At 40.2% G+C, this 12,341-nt stretch overlaps 1 protein-coding gene across 7 annotated transcripts in view; it reads left to right on the top strand.

The window, feature by feature from the left end:
• ACSM3 (acyl-CoA synthetase medium chain family member 3) overlaps positions 1 to 12,341 on the top strand; it is a 43,625-nt gene that overhangs the window by 15,212 nt on the left and 16,072 nt on the right. For 5 of the 7 annotated variants that reach the window (XM_006153291.3, XM_014589667.2, XM_006153294.3 and 2 more), the window contains exons 2-7: positions 3,368 to 3,641; positions 4,257 to 4,467; positions 8,452 to 8,659; positions 10,374 to 10,517; positions 10,620 to 10,776; positions 11,053 to 11,132. In XM_006153291.3, coding sequence (XP_006153353.1) covers positions 3,441 to 3,641; positions 4,257 to 4,467; positions 8,452 to 8,659; positions 10,374 to 10,517; positions 10,620 to 10,776; positions 11,053 to 11,132 — 1,001 coding nt within the window. In that variant the 5' untranslated portion in view covers positions 3,368 to 3,440. Of the gene's footprint in view, positions 1 to 3,367; positions 3,642 to 4,256; positions 4,468 to 8,451; positions 8,664 to 10,373; positions 10,518 to 10,619; positions 10,777 to 11,052; positions 11,133 to 12,341 lie in introns of those variants that run through there. The other 2 variants (XM_006153292.3, XM_027773751.1) reach the window with 2 other exon arrangements.

Genomic DNA, 12,341 nt, shown 5'->3' with positions numbered 1-12,341 from the left:
GAGAGTGGAGGAGAAGGGATTGCGGTGTGACCATCCCCCCTGGGGGGTGATTTCTCGCTTTCTGTCTCTATGTCTCTCTCTGTCTGGCGAGTGCACATGCCCTATAGCGAAAACCTCTCCAAAAATAAAAAGAAAAAAAAAAAGAAAAATCTTAATTTGGGAAACTCCCCCTCATTTTTCTTGTATTTTAATGTTTTTTATCAACCAATTCTGAGCTATCCATATAGAATAGCACTGTCTAAAAGAATTTTCTGCCACAGAAGAAATGTTATATGTTTGCACTGACTGTATTTGTAAGCCACTAGCTACATGTGGCTATGAAGCACTTGAAATGTAGCTAGCACCACCCAGCCCAGTGGCCTGGTTAATAACGGAGTTAGGTCCCACATAACCAACCACACATTTAAAATCCCAGCCCCAGTGCCCACACTGGGCCCTTGTGTGTGCATGCTCAAAATCCTGACAGGAAGGAGAAATGGAAAAGGGATTGCAGCATGACCATGTCCCATGGCGGGGGTCGGGGGGAGCTTTTTCCCTCTCCCTCTCTCTAATGAGCATATGCATCTTCTGGCAAAATTTGTAAAGAGGAGGAAGGTCGTTAGTGTGACTGGAAAGCTTATTTTCAGATTTTATTTAAATTAACTTATTTAAATTCCCACATGTTGAGAGTGCAGGTGATCACATAAATATGATAAAGAAGTAGAGATTCTTTACATTATCTACCACAGTTGATGAAATAAACTATATCCAAAAGTTCTCCGTTCTGAAAAAATCACTTATTCATCCCCACACTATTTTGTAAGTATGCATTATGGGTCAAATGATATTATAATTCCCAGGTAATAGCAACACTAAACACTATTATAATTCCCAAGTACAGCAGACAAAGCTCTTACCCTCATGGACTCACTTTCTATTACAAAGATCAATAAACTATAGTCCATAGGTAAGTCTACCTTCTGCCTTTGTTGTTTTGTTTTGTTTTGAGAGGCTGTTTTGTTTTTGTTTTTGTTTTTTGCTATAGGGCATGTGCACTCGCCAGAAAGACAGAGAGACAGAAAGCAAAAAATCACCCCCTAGGAGGTATGGCCACGCCACAATCCCTTCTCCTCTTGGGATCTTGGGCATACATGCACACACGCCCAGCATGAGTTTAAGCCACTGGGTCCAGAACTTGAACTGTGGCTAACTACATGTGAGTCCAGTGACATAACCATTATGCCAACTGCTGGTCCTACCCTCTGCCTTCTTTTGTATAGCTTGTTAGCTAAGGATGGTTTTACATATTTATTTATTTACATTTAATCACTGTATATCTTTACAGTGTACAACATGGTTTTCCCAGCATGAATATAGTGCATATTAGTCAAGTCAAAGACATTACCATATACATTATCATCAACAGATAATTTTTTATTTTCACATCTTTTATGTGTTTTGTTTTTTACCTGATCCCTTCCCTTCCACTCCCTATTACCCACCTCCTTCTAGACTGTTTCTGTTATCTACAGTTGCCCATGCTGCTATTATACCTTCCAGTCTTTCAGTTTCTGCTATAAAGTGCAGACATTTGGTATATATTAAATGGGGAGATACCATGCCTGTCTCTCATAGTCTGGCTTGCTTTACTTAGCATTAAATCTTATAAATTTGTCTACTTTGTATAAAATGCCAGGGTTTTATTGTTTTTCATGGCTAAGTAGTATTCCATAGAGTACATGTGCCACATTTTTTCAATCCACTTGTCTGTTCTTGGACATTTGGGTTGATTCTATGTCCTAGCAATTGTGAATAATGCTGCAATACACATGGATGTGCAAGTGTTTTTCTGACTGATGGTTGTATGGTAGTCCTATTTGTAGATTTCTGGGGAACCTCCTTGTTGTTCTTCACAGTAGTTGTACTAATTTATATTCCCACCAACAGTGTAGGAGGGTTCCCTTTCCACCACAGCCTTACCAGCACCTATCATTCTTTATTTTTAAATAACTAAAAGATATATCAAAAGAGGAATAATAATTCATGAGACTTAGAAGAAAAATAGGGAGACAAAGTATTAATGGCACAAAGAAATGTGGTATTATCTATTGAAGATATTTTGTAGTTTATCTGCTCACGTGCCAGGTCCATTTAGGGTAAAATTTAGCTGACGTTATTATGTATCATCTTGGCAATTTATCAGTACAGAAAGGCTTTTGCGTAGCCAGGCTGCCTTAGTGCCACACAGCTAGAACTGCAGTTGAGGCGATGGTCTAATGACTGTGAGAGTAACACATGTTCTATTGTAGGAAGTTTGAAAGGTTACAGAAAGTATAACGAGGAGGACTTCAAACACTTGCAATCCCTGGCACTAAAATTTTTTTAACAGCCCCAACCAGGTAAATGACATTTATGATCAAATTGTTTCCCACAGAAGCAGGGTTGGTTGGGTGGCCCAGAGGGGCCTCCCCCGTAATAGTCCTAAAGGTTAAAGCCCTGTTATTATATCTGCAGTAAATCCAGCTTCAAGCCTGGACTCAAAGGTAGTGTAGGCTCCTAGTGGGAGCATGGGAACTGCAGCTTATAAACTAGATAGTTTATCAGCTTTGGCAGTGCTTTCATGTCTAATTGGTACTGGTTTAGTCTCAGTTTCTTCAGCAATATATTATCCACTGTGAAAAAAAATCCTCCTTACCAATTTTTTACTGCTTTGGAAATCTGCAGTTGAAAGATATTAGCTAAGAATTATTATTAGCTAAGATATTAGCCCTTTGCTTTCAGTGAGATTAACAGGGTGACCTAGCTCTTTGGTTCTTTAGAAATGCACGTGGGAAGCTACAGTACAGAGTAGCCAGAATGGTCTGAGACCAGATAGTTCTGGTTCCGATGCCTCTTACTAGTCATTTTCTCAATCTGTAAACAGAGATTGTAGTAATTCCCATGTCACAATTTCTCTGAGGATTTAATGACAAAGCATATGTAAGGCCCAGAGCACAGTGTTTGAAACATAGGAAGTACTCAGAAAATGGTACTATTATGACAATTATTAATAAGAATAAAACTTATGGGCTCGCCCCATAGCCTGGTGATTAAAGACACTAGACCCCAGATGGTCATCTGTGCAGTTCAAATCCCAGCATTTGGCTTGGAAAACATGCCAGGAGTGAATGCATGCATGTCCCAAGTCCTTTCAGGATGGAGAAATGGAGGAAAAAGGATGTCAACTTAGCCATGCTTCCTTGGGGGATGCTTTCTCCTCTTTATCTCTCTCAGATGAGCACATATGCCCTCTGGCCATTTTTAAAAAAATAAAAAAAACTTAGCTGCTTTGGGGTATGGGTGTCTTAAGGACAGAAACAAGTACTTTTCCTTTTTGCTTATCTTTTAGATAGATTGGTCTCTGTGGAAATCCTCAGTGCTAAAGCATCCAGCAAGACTGATGCTAGCTAGCTCTTGTCACCATGGAGGTATTACTTCGCACCAAGTGTCTTCAGCGCCTAGCAGTTCCTGGTTCGGTGAGAGCATTGCATAAAGAATCTAGCACAGCAACCCCTCAGAATTTCTCCAGCTATGAATCCATGAAACAGAACTTCAAACTGGATATTCCAGAGTATTTCAACTTTGCTAAAGATGTCCTAGACCACTGGACCAATATGGAAAAGGTAAAGTAAGGGCCATTTAGACTACAGTTTCTCAACTGGGAGCTATTTGACAGTGTCTGGAGGCATTTTTGTTGACAAGACAGGGAGAGAGAGGATAGTTGTTGCTGGCATCTGATGGGTAGACACTAGGGATGCTGCTATATAGCTCATAAAGCATAGCACAGCCCTCAGAACAGGAATTATCTGGTCCAGAATGTCAGTAGTGCCATGGTTGGTTGAAAAAACCTGAGTTATATAAACATGTCATTCTAGGTTGATTTTTTTTAAAAAAACAAACAAAAAAAGAATAGAGTAAAAAGGGGTTCTCAGAGTCAGCAATGGTAGGAAATGAGGCATAGATACAGCATTGGGAGAAATATAAAAGGATGCAAGAATCCTAACTTTTTGAACATAAAAATGATCATTAGTTTAAATTAAGCAAAATGACATGGGTCACAGGAAATGATAACTCCCCACATCTAGAAATAAGGACCCTAGAGCTATTTGTAAATCTTCATGTATGTCCCAACAGATAACTAGAGTTATCAGAGTATATATTCCATTAAGTCAGTTTAAACAGAATTTAACTGTATAATGACCTTCAAGTCCATGATTGTTTTTTACTTTTTCTCTCAGACTGGAAAGAAACCTTCGAATCCAGCTTTCTGGTGGATAAATGGAAATGGTGAAGAGGTAAGATGGAGTTTTGAAGAACTGGGATTCTTGTCCAGGAAATTAGCCAATGTACTTACAGAAGCCTGTGCCCTGCGAAGGGGAGATGGAGTAATTTTGATTTTGCCCAGGATCCCAGAGTGGTGGCTTGCAAATGTGGCTTGTCTGCGAACAGGTTAGTAATGTTTGCAATCTGATCATATTTCAACTAAACCGGAAGACAGATTTTCTAAAACATCTAAGCCATCATGAGATATATATTTGGCAGTATTATTTGAAGAAGTGTGTGCAATGTAGTATCCACAGGAACCTTAGAAATGTGCTGGAAACATGTTAGATGAGGGGTCTTCAAAAAGTTCATGGGAAATTAGTATTATGAAAAAAAAAACTATGTACAGATTTCAAGAATTTTGCATCAAAATAAACTTGGATTTTAATTCTGCTTTTCCCCAAAGTTTATAAAGTCCCCTCATATCTTTTGATTTAAAATAGCAGTTGCATTTTCCTAATGAATTAGGTTTATTAAGTGAATGCTGATCAAATCAAATACTCTCATACATACTCTTTCTCTCCTCCTATAGGATCCATGGTCACCTAAAACTCAATGCATCTACTCACTCTTCAGGCCCACCTCAGTTCTCGTTTCATAGCTTTATTCCTCTCACCATTAATTATCTTCTATCTGGTGCCCTTAGCCAGCCTGAGACCCCACCTTCCTAATAAGTTCTTACATCTTAACAATTTAACCTTCTGGAACCAGCAGATGGCATGGTGGTTGAGGTGCTGGACTCCCATATGGCTGACTGCAGTTCAAGTCCCAGACCTGGCGACTTAACTTTCTCCCTTTTCTTCTTTCTGTCTCTCTTTGTATCTCTCTGGTCAAATTAGAAATAATAATAATAATAGCAGTAATAATAAATAAAATTAAATAAATAAATATTTTTTTTAAATCTGAATTTTTGTACCCCCCCACCCCGCCCTGAGTTCCTCTTCTTCAATTCCACTCCCATTGCCTTGCATTTCACATCTTTGATTTCCCCTAGAGTCTGCCTAATTCTGGGCTTGGGTGTGCCTACACTCTACTCCAAATCAATTCATCTTCCCTAGCCAGTGTTTTTTCTAAAACACACATTTTTATCCTGTCATTTTGCTGTTTGGTCTTATTTAATAACTCTCCATTGCCTACCAGATAAAATTTGAACTTTGTCAGGTACACCACAGAAGGCTGGAGCCATTTTCCGTTGATTGTTCTAATTTCTCCACCCTCACATTCCATGCTGCAGCCATGCCAAGTGGTTTCTTATAAGAAACCATTTTTCATAACTGTCATCTGACTTTTCTGCATACTGTTTCCTAAGCTTGGAAGGCCTTCCCTCACACCTAACCACCTAGACAATCTTATTAGACTCTCAAGTCTCAGCTCTAATGTTACCTTCTCAGATAATCCCATGCTCATGTGTAAATCCAAGTACTTTTTTCTTTGAGCTCCCCAAAACAACATGTGTATATTCCTATTTTAATAGGCATTTTATTAACTGGATAGGCTATTTGGTCATGCCCATGTGAGTATGTAGGCTTCTAAAAGGCCATAATTATGATATTTTCATCCCTGTACCCCTAATGATTGGCACATAGTAAATATTCAGTAAATATTAGTTAAATTAATTAATATTCCTGCTATCATTATATCATTATACTAAGTAATTATTATTTTTTTTCCTTTTTTCTTTTTAGAGAGGTTTTTGCTCTAGGGCGTGTGTGCCTGCTAGAGAGAGACAGACAGAAAGTAAGAAATCACCCTACCTCCCAGGGGAGATGGCCACACCGCAATCCCTTCTCTTCTTGGGATTTTGGGCATACACATACACACACCAGCATGAGTTTAAGCTCTGGGACTCAAACTGTGGTTGACTATGTGGGAGTACAGCAACATAATCATTATGTAGATGTGCTAGTCCCATATAATCATTATTACTTCTTGAGGATATCTACTATATTGTATTTCATATGTACAAATGAAGTATATACTGGAGTACCAAAGTCAACTTTTAAGCAATTTTTTTAACAAAATAATGTAAATGCTGCTTAAGCTCATTCTCTTAAAGGGACTTTTTGATTGCTAGGACCAGATATCCGTTCACTTAATTCAGTAATTAAGGACAGTTATTAAATGGCTATTGGAGATTTTATGGGGAAAAAATGTGCAGGAAGAACAGCAGGGTTTCTGCAAGAGAACAAACTATTCAGCCTGTAGCCTCTTCCTCTATTTCTTTTGTCCCAAAGTCACAGGGCTTCTTGTCTTTGTCTCTCTCTCATGTCTACTTCCTTGACTTCTTCTCTCTAACACTTGTTTCTCTGTTCCCCTCCATTGTGGTTGGCATATGGCTTTAGTTTGCTACCCAAGTGTCTCAGGCCTTAACCTGATATGACTCATCCACTCAGTCTCTTAGGCCAGATATTTGAGACAGAATCTGATCACAATCTGACACAACTTGGGATAGGACAATCGGGATAGGACAATCAGATATAATCAGAGGCAGCTTCATCTGATACAAACGTAGTTACTGGGGCTGTGGGCAGAAAGGGAGGCAAATTCTCATAGAAGAAAGAATGAAAGGGAGAGGATGAAAGGGAGGCAATGAATGAATGGCAAATTTAATATAGTAACAATTGTAGTCTTCATGGCAGAATTAGAAACAAGATCATAGTTGTTTGATTTCCTAATAATTTTTCTCTCATAACATTAGATAATTAAGGGACCAGCAGTTAGCATAATTGCTATGTTGCTGGACCCCCATGTAGACAACCACGGTTCAAGTCCCGGACCCGGCGGCTTAAACTCTTTCGAAAAACTAGTAGATAAAGATTATTTAGTACTGGGAACCAGCAGTTAGTGTAATGGCTATGTTGCTGGACTCCCACGTAGTCGACCGCAGTTCACATCCCGGACCCAGTGGCTTAAAACTCACGCCGGGCACGTGTGTGTGCGTGCCCAAGATCCCCGAGAGGAGAATGGAAGAGAAGGGATTGCGGTATGACCATCCCCTCTGGGGGGTGATTTCTCGCTTTCTGTCTCTATGTCTCTTTCTGTGTGTCTGGCGAGTGCACGCACCCTATAGCGAAAACCTGTCAAAAAAAAAAAAAGAAGAAGTGTGGTCAAAGCCACCAAGGGCAGGCGATTGAGAAAGAAAAGGTTTAGGAAGACACAGGGTAAAGGAAGTTCTGGTCCATAATAATATATTCTAAGTAAAATAAAAAATCATGGGACATGCTACATTGCTGAACTCCCATGTAGCCAACCACAGTTCAAGTCCCGGACCCAGTGGCTTAAACTCACACTTGGGTGCGTGTGCATGCGTGCTCAAGATCCCAAGAAGAGAATGGAAGAGAAGGGATTGCGGTGTGGCCATCCACCACCCCCACCCCCCCGGGAGGGGTGATTTCTCATTTTCTGTCTCTCTGTCTCTGTCTTTCTGGCAAGTGCACATGCCCTGTAGCAAAAACCTCTCAAACAAAACATAAATAAATACATTTAAAAAAAGAATGTCTGGCTCTAACACACCACACTGTTACACTACATTTTACAGTGTAATATACAGCAGGCAGCAGTAGAACCACAGAAATGATACAGGTCTCAACCTTTCCCTTTGGAAAGAAATGCTGAAAAATCATATGAATTTTAAAAGACACTGGACTGCAGACGTTAAGCACACAGCTTTGGAGTCAGGCTGCACAGTCAGTCTGTTCACTGACGCTTGCTGTGTACGTGATCTTGGGCAAGTTATTCACAGCTTTTGTTTTGTTTGGTGGGGTGTGAATGGATTAAAGCATACAAAACATTTGGAATAGTGCCTGACACTCAAGTACTCAATAATTGTTGGTTAATATTACTTTGTAATCAAAACCCTCTTCAGACTTCAATGTCTAGATAATCTTCGAAGAGATTTAACACCCTTTCATAATAGGTCAATAGGAGTCGTAGACTTTGAGATCCCTTGAAAAGCAAAAGCAGAATAAAGTAAGGCAAATAGACACCTCCCCGGTAAAATAACTAACTCATCCTGAGAAATACAAAATGTACATGTGCTATCTATGCTACCCTAACTGGCATGATGACAGATGCTCTTTGTTCAATATGGCTTCTTTCCTGCTCCTTTAGGGACAGTTTTAATTCCAGGGACCACTCAACTGACCCAGAAGGACATCCTCTACAGACTACAGTCTTCAAAAGCAAAGTGCATTATTACCACTGAGGCTTTAGCCCCAGCTGTAGATGCTATTGCATCTAAATGTGAAAATCTGCACGCCAAGCTAATTGTGTCTCAGAAGTCCAGAGAGGGGTGGGGGAATCTCAAGGAGATGATGAAGTAAGTAGTCCTAATTGTTGTACAACAGCTTCCCCAAAAGAAAGGCAACAACGAGATGTTCACCCAGTCGTTATCAGAAAAATACAAATTAAAACAACAGGCAAACCAACCTTTCAGGAGTCAGTAAACGTTTTCTATGAAAGGGAAAGCTAGTTGGGGACCAGCAGTTAGCGTAATGGCTATGTCACTGAACTCCCATGTAGTCGACCGCGGTTCAAGTCCCAGACCCAGTGGCTTAAACTCACGCAGGGGCGCATGTGCGTGCATGCCCAATATCCCAAGAGGAGAATGGAGGAGAAGGGTGATTTCTCACTTTCTGTCTCCCTGTCTCTCTCTGTCTTTCTGGCGAGCGCACGTGCCCTATAGCAAAAACCTCTCCAAAAAAAAGGGAAAGCTAGCAAATACAGGCTACCTTGCAGGCTGTTACAGTTACTGTTATGACTCAGCTCTGCCATTGTAGTGTGAAAGCAACCACAAATAATATGTCAATGAATGGGCATGGCATTGTGCCAATAAAACTGTACAAAAACAGAAGGCAGGACCTACTCTATGTCCCTGGTGGTCAGGGGAACCAGATCCCACCTGGCTGATCACACAGTTTGAGTCCTAGCTCTGAATTATTGAAAAATGTGCTAAGTGCATGTGCATGTATGTCCAAAGTCCTGAAAGAATAGAAAAATAAAGGAGACAGGATTACCCCATGACTATGTACCATTTGAAGATGCTTTTTCTATCTATCATTCTCTGTCCCTCTCTCTCTAGAAAGTGCATATGCCCTCTGGAAATTTTTTAAAAAAATAAATAAAAGAACAGGAGGCTGGCCAGATTTGGCCTGAGGCTGAGGTTTGCTGACCCTTGCCATTACCCAGGGCTTGTATTAACATACTTTTTGTTGTTGTTGTTGTTAATTTTTGCCAGAGAGTATATGCATTCACTAGACAAAGGAGAAGTCACCTCCATAGAGGATGGTCATGCTGTAATCCCTTCTCTTCCATTTCTCCCTCCTGTTGGGCATGAACTTGTGCCCAGCATATTTTTCAGGCTGCTAGTTGAGGACTTGAACTGCACAGCGGCCATGTGAGACCCAGCTACCTTAACCACCACACCACTGGCTGGCCCACCTGTTTTTATTTTTGTTTTTGTTTTTTAATTTAAATCACATCTTAAAGCATCCAGAATGGAGGAGAGGAGGACATACTTCATTTACCCATAATTATGAGATCATAGAATTTTCACTCTGCTGGAACTTTCATAAAACTCCTGAGTCTTTATAAATGCCTCAGTTATTCTTCATCATACAGTAAAAAGTGGTGAAATCAGCTATTACAAATGGGCTTTAGTTTGATTCTAAAAGGTACCTAAAAAAAGGGTCAGCAGGTAGCGTGGTGGTTAAGGTGCTCGACACTCTCACATGGCTGACCATGGTTTGAATCTCAGACATGGTGACTTGCTTTCTCAGTTTCTTTCTCTCTGTGAGTCTGTCTTTCTCTGGTCAAATGAAAATGGTTGGATGAATAAACAATATTAAATAATTCTTTTTAAAAAATTAAGTACCTAAAAAGATGGTGAGCAAAAGATTGCTCTTACCTTCCATTTCCACCTAAGTCACTAGGGCCTGATTCAAGAGATGAAGAGGTCCAAGAGATAGTTTCTTGTCACTATAAGTCTATGGCGCTGGTCTCCATGAAGAATCACTGTAGTGTTTCCTTTCTAGACATGCCAGCGACAACCACACCTGCGTGAAGACAAAGCACAATGAGTTGATGACCATTTACTTTACCAGTGGAACAACCGGATCTCCTAAAATGACAGCACACACTCACTGCAGTTTTGGTTTAGGATTATCTATAAATGGAAGGTACTTCAGTTTGAAATGTCACAGCTGCAAAGATGATTCATATACTGATCTTTTACATTTCTTCTCTTATATTAATCAGAGGTTGTTCTTTTTTTTTTCTAGGTTCTGGCTGGATTTGACCCCCTCAGATGTGATGTGGAATACCTCAGACACAGGCTGGGCAAAGTCTGCATGGAGTAGTGTTTTTTCTCCATGGATCCAGGGAGCATGTGTATTTGCACACTATTTGCCCCGTTTTGAACCAACTTCCATCTTGCAAGTAAGGCAGAGCATAGGAGCTCAGCATTTTGGGATGAATTAGCAGTATCTCTGACAGGACTGGTAATAAAGTATACTTGCGGAGATCAGAAGGGGACATGATTTAAGATATTTCACATCCAGACTGATGATAAACCTGAAATGATATACAGAGAAAAGGCATCAGTGCATTTACAACCAAATAGACAATGTTTAAATTGTGCTGTGTCTACCATAGACATTTCAACACTTACTAAAGTTGTAGCAAGACCAAGGGTTTGCTCTTTCTAAATTGCAGACACTCTCCAAGTTTCCCATCACCGTCTTCTGTTCAGCACCAACTGCATACCGGATGCTTGTACAGCATGATATGACCAGGTAAGAAATGTTGGCAAATAGGTATTTAGTCAGAGAGAGAGGGAAAGGAAGCTATAACATACATTTATGTCTAAAAGAATAGTTCCAGACTAGTAGGTATTCCTCCATCTTCTTGCTTCCAGTCTGTGAATGATAATTACTGTATCTAGCACAGCCCCCAAGCAAGGACAGGAAAAGAGAGATTTCAGCCATGTCTACAGTTTTGAGCCCAGTCGTTATGGATAAGAGGGCGTTTAATCTTTTGGATGGTGGCTGTTACCTGAGCTGAGGAAGTAGAGAAAAGAGAAAGAAAAGGTTTAGGAAGACACAGGGTAAAGGAAGTTCTGGTCCATAATAATATATTCTAAGTAAAATAAAAAATCATGGGACATGCTACATTGCTGAACTCCCATGTAGCCAACCACAGTTCAAGTCCCGGACCCAGTGGCTTAAACTCACACTTGGGTGCGTGTGCATGCGTGCTCAAGATCCCAAGAAGAGAATGGAAGAGAAGGGATTGCGGTGTGGCCATCCACCACCCCCACCCCCCCGGGAGGGGTGATTTCTCATTTTCTGTCTCTCTGTCTCTGTCTTTCTGGCAAGTGCACATGCCCTGTAGCAAAAACCTCTCAAACAAAACATAAATAAATACATTTAAAAAAAGAATGTCTGGCTCTAACACACCACACTGTTACACTACATTTTACAGTGTAATATACAGCAGGCAGCAGTAGAACCACAGAAATGATACAGGTCTCAACCTTTCCCTTTGGAAAGAAATGCTGAAAAATCATATGAATTTTAAAAGACACTGGACTGCAGACGTTAAGCACACAGCTTTGGAGTCAGGCTGCACAGTCAGTCTGTTCACTGACGCTTGCTGTGTACGTGATCTTGGGCAAGTTATTCACAGCTTTTGTTTTGTTTGGTGGGGTGTGAATGGATTAAAGCATACAAAACATTTGGAATAGTGCCTGACACTCAAGTACTCAATAATTGTTGGTTAATATTACTTTGTAATCAAAACCCTCTTCAGACTTCAATGTCTAGATAATCTTCGAAGAGATTTAACACCCTTTCATAATAGGTCAATAGGAGTCGTAGACTTTGAGATCCCTTGAAAAGCAAAAGCAGAATAAAGTAAGGCAAATAGACACCTCCCCGGTAAAATAACTAACTCATCCTGAGAAATACAAAATGTACATGTGCTATCTATGCTACCCTAACTGG

The sequence above is a fragment of the Tupaia chinensis genome, unplaced genomic scaffold, assembly GCF_000334495.1.
Source record: "Tupaia chinensis unplaced genomic scaffold, TupChi_1.0 Scaffold000367_1, whole genome shotgun sequence".
Lineage (NCBI taxonomy): Eukaryota > Metazoa > Chordata > Mammalia > Scandentia > Tupaiidae > Tupaia > Tupaia belangeri.
Note: the sequence above shows the minus strand (reverse complement) of the source record. Positions and strands in the feature narration are given on the sequence as shown.